Source organism: Leptopilina boulardi, unplaced genomic scaffold (assembly GCF_019393585.1).
Source record: "Leptopilina boulardi isolate dan_hultmark-lab unplaced genomic scaffold, ZJU_Lbou_2.1 LbouV2_332, whole genome shotgun sequence".
NCBI classification, from domain to species: Eukaryota; Metazoa; Arthropoda; class Insecta; order Hymenoptera; family Figitidae; genus Leptopilina; species Leptopilina boulardi.
The window spans coordinates 722,691-729,419 of NW_026137899.1; the positions used below are offsets into that span (position 1 = coordinate 722,691).

Here is a 6,729-nt window from a genome sequence, read left to right on the forward strand (position 1 = left end):
AACTTTAGAAATCCCAAAATTCCGATGTTGCCAAATTTGTAAATTACTGCGTTTGTCTGTCGAATGCCTGCCTAAAGGGATCAGAATCCAAGTGACCATGATTCAAGCAATACATAATTGTGAGTCACTGCGCGCAAAACATTAGAATTTAAGTATTTACCTTTCATATCAATTAAAGTTTCATATTTATGTACAGTAATTGGCTTCAATAAAATATGTAAAAATTTAATTCACTAAAATATTTGATTTTCTTTCAAAGCCCAAACAAAATATGGTCCTTCGAGCCGGATACTATTAAAAACTTAGTGAGCAGTGATCCTATAAACTTTGAAAAGAAATGAAAATTTATTTTTAGTGATTAAATGTTCGCGTCCTAGTGAGATAATAAACATTTTAATAACTTTTGCGTTTTCGAGACACTGATTCATCGAACTATTAAATTCAAATAATTATCATCGGCAGTGAACATTACACTAATACTGCTGTGAAATTTAACAGTGTTTCGTTTTGTATGTATAACTCTACATATGCAAATGCAAATCAACGAGTGAAATCTACTAGGACTCTACACGAAAGGTTCAAAGTCGCGCTTTAAAAAGGTTTTTGTGTTTTTCAAAACCTTTTAATTGGATTGAATTAATCATTGTTCAATCTAATCAATTTATTCGAGTTTGGAGGTCAATCACTTGTCTCAACTCTTTCACGATCGAGAAACAATCTTCAAGGCGTGATCCAGAAGTTCCATCTTTAAACCTACCAAGAAAACATCTTTAAGGCCTGATCCAGAGGTTGCATCTTTAAAAAACATCAATTACTACTACTTCCAATTCCTTCCTTTTGTTTTAAATCTATATTATTTTTATGCTTCAATCTTTACAACAATTTCATTACCTTTTCTTAAATCAAAAATCGACAAAAGAAAATGGCAACTGAAGAAGAAATCAAACCCTTGCGTAAAGATAGAGGTAACATCAAACGAGCTTTAACATCTTCGGAAACTATTCTCTCGGAAATTAATTCAGATACCGATCTTCAAACTTTAAATTTACATGTTCGTTTGCAAAATCATTTAACATTGTGGGATCGATTTGAAATCACACAAACTAAAATTGATAATTTGACCGACGAGGTAGAAATGGAATCACAGTTCAGCGAAAGAACAGATTTTGAACATATATTCCATCGAATAAGCGCGTTGTATCAAAAACATATTCAAAAGTTAAACGTTTCAGAAATTAGTCCGACACAATCAATTCACTCAGACACTAGTTTCACAAATAATGGTAGCAATCCATCCAATCAAATAGTGGTTGACAAAACTACTCATTTAGGACTGTCTCGAGAAACCGAAACTCAAAATTTAGCACATTCGCGTATGAATCAAAGCCAATTTCAAGCACATGCACGCTTCGAACTTCCCAAGATTAAAACTCCTACCTTTGAAGGTTGTTTTGACACCTGGTTAACCTTCCACGATTCCTTCAAATCCATGTGTCACAACAATCAATCTATCTCTCCTATCCAAAAATTTCACTATCTGAAAGCATGTTTGACCGGGGAAGCTGCCGAAGTAATTTCTTCGCTCGAAACCACTGAGAGTAATTACGATGTAGCGTGGAATCTTTTAAAAGAAAGATTCGACAATCGGAAATTTATTGCTGAAAGTCATGTGCATGCTTTATTTGAACTTTCAACAGTATCGAAAGAAGTTTCGGTTAGATCCTTATTGGATAATTTTCAAAAACGCTATCGGGCACTTCGGGCTCTCGATCAACCTGTCGAACAATGGGACACTCTCCTCATTTATATCTTACGCATGAAACTTAACAACTACAATCGCGAAAAATGGGAAGAATCAGTTGGTAGCACTCAACTTCCCTCACTTAAAAAAATGACTGATTTTTTAGAACAGCGTGCTTTAATTGAAGGGACTCAAACAATGTCCAAATTACATGTTTCTAAAAATCAGGTCAAAAATTCAGTAAAGGGTTCAACCTGTCTCACCACCACGGTTCAGAATGAAAAACCAAAATTCAAATTTTCATGCCCAATTTGTCAGAAACCTCATATGCTTTACACTTGTCAGCAATTTCAAAATCTATCTCTCAAGGAAAGATATGACGTAGTGAAGAAGGCTTCAATTTGTTTTAATTGTTTTTTCTCGAACCACAAGACTAATGATTGTCGAAAGGAAGGTTGCCATAAGTGGTATCAAAAACATCACACTATGTTGCAATTTGAAAAGGAAAAGGTTGAGGAAAGTAAAGACATTCCATCAACTACAACGTCTCTTGTCAAATTTGAAGACAAAGGCCCTTCCCAGGTACTTTTAGGAACAGTTGTTATAGATATTCTAGATGGTAAAGGTAAATATCAGCCTTGTCGTGCTCTTCTAGATTCTTGCTCACAGTGTAATGCTATCACAGCTAAATTTGCTGAAAGGTTATGTCTTTCTCAAAACTCGATTGATATCAAATTGCGAGGAGTAGAAAATCTTCAATCAAAAATTTCTCGCTCGGTGTCTAGCCAAATCAAGTCTCGCTATCATAATTCCAATCTATATATGAAGTTTCTAATCTTCCAGGAAATTTCTGAAGCAATGCCTTGTGTTCCTCTTGATAGAAGGTCAATAAACGTTCCTGAAGGTATCTTTTTAGCAGATCCTTCTTTCCACGATTCAAGAGAAATAGATATTTTGATTGGTGCAGAGTATTTTTATCAATTATTGCACACTGGACAAATTAGGGTGAACAATCAAACAGCCGTGTTTCAAGAAACCGACCTGGGGTGGATTTTGTCAGGACGAGTCACGCATTCTCAAAAACAATTTAATGCAAAGTCTAAACCTCAAAACAAAATAATTTGTAATGTTATTAATCTCGAAGAACTCCCAATTTTATGGGAAATCGGGGAAGATAAAAAACAAAAAATTCTATCAGAGGAAAAAGTATCTGCAGAGAACCACTATTCAGAAACAATAAAACGCTTAGAATCAGGTAGTTATAAAACAGAACTTCCTTTTAATGAAAAAAAGAATCTTTTTGGGAAATCGAGCGAGTTAGCATTTCAAAGATTTTATTCACTTGAGAAAAAGTTTCTTAAAAATCCTGTCTTAAAAGAGCAATATTCTGATTGCATTCAAGGTTATCTGGATGAGGGACACATGTCTCTTCTAAAAACTGAAGATACACAAAAACCAGGTTATTTTCTTCCGCATCATGCTGTCTTTAAAGAGGATAGTATCACAACGAAAACTCGCGTTGTGTTTAATGGCTCAGCCAAATCGTCTACGGGAATTTCCCTTAATGACACATTTTTTATAGGGCCAACAATTCAAAATAATTTGTTTTCAATCGTTCTTCGATTTCGATCCTTTCCATATGCTCTTACTGCTGATATTCAACAGATGTATAGGCAGATAGAAATTGCGGAAAAGGATAGAGTTTTTCAAAAAATTTTGTGGCGATTTTCCCCAGAAGAACCTATTCAAATTTATACTCTTAATACAGTTACATTCGGTACTTCTTGCGCTCCTTTTCTGGCAATTCGAACGCTTCATCAACTTGCCGACGATGAAGAGAATAATTTTCCACTCGCATCGATGATTTTAAAAAGAGATTTCAATGTTGACGATGTATTAACTGGATCTCAAACCTTCCAAGGTGCGTTACAGCTTAGAAATGATTTAATTGAATTGTTAAGAAGGGGAGGTTTTGTTCTTCGAAAATGGGCTTCAAATCATGCCGCATTATGCACTGATTTTTTAAACAATCAATCTGACAATTACATGTCTTTGGATCTTTTCGATACAATTAAAACATTGGGATTGTATTGGGATCCAAAATCGGATACAATTATGTACACCGCCAATCAAGACGAATCAACTGAAATTTTGACAAAAAGAGTAATCTTATCTCAATGCTCGAAATTATTCGATCCGCTGGGTTTGGTAGGGCCAGTCGTCATTGTTGGAAAAATATTAATTTAACAATTGTGGAAATTGCAATTAAATTGGGATAATGAAGTCCCGCCCGATATTCAACAATTTTGGAAGGAGTATTTAAAGCAATTGCCCCTTCTCGACAAAATAAAATTTCCGCGATTCGTGGGAATCGAAAATTCAATTGAATTGCAACTCCATGGTTTCTGTGACGCAAGTGAAAAAAAGTATGGCGCTTGCATATACCTTCGCTGAGCTGATTCACAGGGTAATTATTTTTGTAACCTTTTGTGTGCGGAATCAAGAGTTGCACCTTTAAAAGTTATTTCTTTACCCAGGCTCGAGCTATGCGCTGCAGTATTGCTGGTTAAATTATTTGTTTTAACTGAAAATTCCTTGCAGTTGTCAATTCAAAATAGATATTTTTGGTCCTATTCAAGTATTGTTTTAAATTGGGTGAACACTCCTCCTCACAAATTAAAAACTTTTGTAGCTAATCGGGTTTCAGAAATCCAAGCATTAACCCATTTTAGTGAATGGAAACACGTTCCCACTAAAGAAAATCTCGCGGACTTTATTTCACGCGGACAAAATTCGGAAAACTTTCTAGAAAATCTCATGTGGATATCAGGTTCTCAATGGCTATGTCAAAAAGAGAATACATGGCCACAATTAGAGATTCAAACACTAGAGGTTCCCGATGTACGAACTGCTCAACCTATGTTCTCAGGGATGATTACACAATTTTCTATTGATTTGTTAAGAAAATATAGTAATTTACCTAAATTACAGCGCGTAATAGCTTATTGCCAGCGATTTATTTCTTCCTGTAAAATAAAAAATGCAGGAAATCGAGAAACGGGCAGTCTCACTACCTGTGAACTCGAAAAGGCCACAATCACTATTATTAAATTGGTGCAATCAGAATCATTTTCGGAAGAAAGGAAAGCCTTAATGAAAAATCAAGAAGTTCCAAAAAGAGTCCCCTCTTGCCTCTTCATCCATTTTTAAAAGATGATATCATTAAAGTAGGGGAAGATTGAGTAATACTGATATTCCAGAAACTCAAAAACACCCGATTGTGTTACCAAAGGGTCATCCCATAACAAAACTTGTTATTCAGGATGAACATGTTAAGCGAATGCATGCGGGAGTCAACGCTACATTGTACGGCGTTCGAGAGTCGTATTGGCCGATAGACGGTAGAAATACAACTCGTCTTGTTGTAAGAAAATGTATACAGTGTTTCCGGCGAAGCCGCGGGAATCAAATTACATAATGGGAAATTTGCCCACAAATCGAGTTTCGTTTTCTCGTCCATTCCTTCACATTGGCGTCGATTTTTGTGGCCCGTTCTATACTAAAGAATTTCGCCTCAGAAATCGAACCAAGGTGAAAACATACGTGTCAGTTTTCGTTTGTTTTGCAACAAAAGCTGTACACCTCGAGTTGGTTAATGATTTGTCAACCGAAGCTTTCATTTCTTGCCTCAAGCGTTTTTGTTCTCGTCGCGGTATACCAAAAACCATTAAATCAAATAATGGCACAAATTTCGTAGGAGCAGATAATGAATTGAAAACATTGTTTCAAAAAATCGATCTCACAATCAAAAATGAAAAGGTAAAAGATTACCTTTCTGATAAAGGTACCACGTGGACCTTTAATCCACCTAGGGCTCCACACTTTGGTGGTCTCTGGGAGGCAGCGGTAAATTCATTCAAAAAACATTTTACTAGAATAGCCGGTACATCACTTCTTTCGTATGAACAATTACACACATATGTTGCAGAGATTGAAGGAATATTGAATTCTCGTCCATTGACCGCGTTATCTTCTGATCCAAATGATTTTAATCCTTTGTCTCCTGCTCATTTCCTGATTGGTAGTTTAATGACAAGTATTCCACAAGAGGATCTTCGTAGTTTGCCTCTTAATCGTCTCAGCGCATGGCGAACTATTCAACAAATGCGCCATCATTTCTGGAATCGATGGCATCATGAGTATTTGAATGAAATGATTTCCAGAAGTAAATGGCAATCATCTACAAATCAAGAAAACATCGACATTGGCACTTTGGTCGTCATAAAAGATGACAATCTACCACCAATGAGGTGGTCTCTCGGAAGAATTGTTGCTACACATCCAGGGTCCGATGGAATTGTACGAGTCGTTACAATTCGCAGTCCAACAGGGACTTACAAAAGAGCACTCAAAAAATTGTATCCACTTCCAATCGACGATTAAAATTTACGAATTTTCTTTTATAGTAAATAATTGTCAAAAACTTTTCTTCTTGAAATTAAATAATTTTCAACAAATTTTCTTTGTATATGAACAAAAACTCTACAGTTAAATCTTCATTTTTTAGCAATGTAATGAAACATATAACTAATTAATTGATATTAAGGAGATCACAATTTTTAGAAAATTTAATAATAAATCAATTGCTTCAAAAAATAGTAATGTACAAGAAAATGATTTTTCTAATTTTGTCATATAATAAACTTTGTATGCAGTGTGAATGTAATCTTATTGTTGAACTAATACCGTTCAAAGGGGCCGGCATGTTACGGAGTAACAATAATTAAATTATTTTTTGTAAAATATTTAATATTTTTGTAATTTTATTTTTCTCATACGAAAACTTTTAACTAAAAACTAAATTTGAGAAACTTTTACTTAATATTGGACTACCTGAACATCGGTATGTACCTCTTTTTGAACCTTTGCATATCTGGTACTGAGATCTTCATGTTAACGACAATTGAGCGCTACGTCATTTATTGCAC

At 35.0% G+C, this 6,729-nt stretch overlaps 2 protein-coding genes across 2 annotated transcripts; both read left to right on the forward strand.

The window, feature by feature from the left end:
• Positions 1-922: 922 nt before the first annotated feature.
• LOC127285374 (uncharacterized) lies at positions 923-4,951 on the forward strand. The gene is made up of 3 exons (XM_051311356.1): positions 923-3,904; positions 4,343-4,642; positions 4,733-4,951. The coding sequence occupies exons 1-3, from the start codon at positions 923-925 to the stop codon at positions 4,949-4,951; spliced, it is 3,501 nt and encodes a 1,166-aa protein (XP_051167313.1).
• A 222-nt stretch (positions 4,952-5,173) lies between these two features.
• Positions 5,174-6,184, forward strand: LOC127285375 (uncharacterized). The gene has a single exon (XM_051311357.1). It carries the CDS (start codon positions 5,174-5,176, stop codon positions 6,182-6,184), a length of 1,011 nt encoding a protein of 336 aa, XP_051167314.1.
• Positions 6,185-6,729: the final 545 nt, after the last annotated feature.

What these genes read in the sequence shown, in the direction of transcription:
- LOC127285374 (XM_051311356.1), top strand. Translation starts at nt 923, where the DNA reads ATGGCAACTGAAGAAGAAATCAAACCCTTGCGTAAAGATAGAGGTAAC. An exon ending in CTGAAATTTTGACAAAAAGA is followed by an intron (nt 3,905 to 4,342) that starts GTAATCTTATCT and finishes AATTCCTTGCAG; the next exon opens with TTGTCAATTCAAAATAGATA. An exon ending in AAACACTAGAGGTTCCCGAT is followed by an intron (nt 4,643 to 4,732) that starts GTACGAACTGCT and finishes CCTAAATTACAG; the next exon opens with CGCGTAATAGCTTATTGCCA.
- LOC127285375 (XM_051311357.1), top strand. Translation starts at nt 5,174, where the DNA reads ATGTATACAGTGTTTCCGGCGAAGCCGCGGGAATCAAATTACATAATG.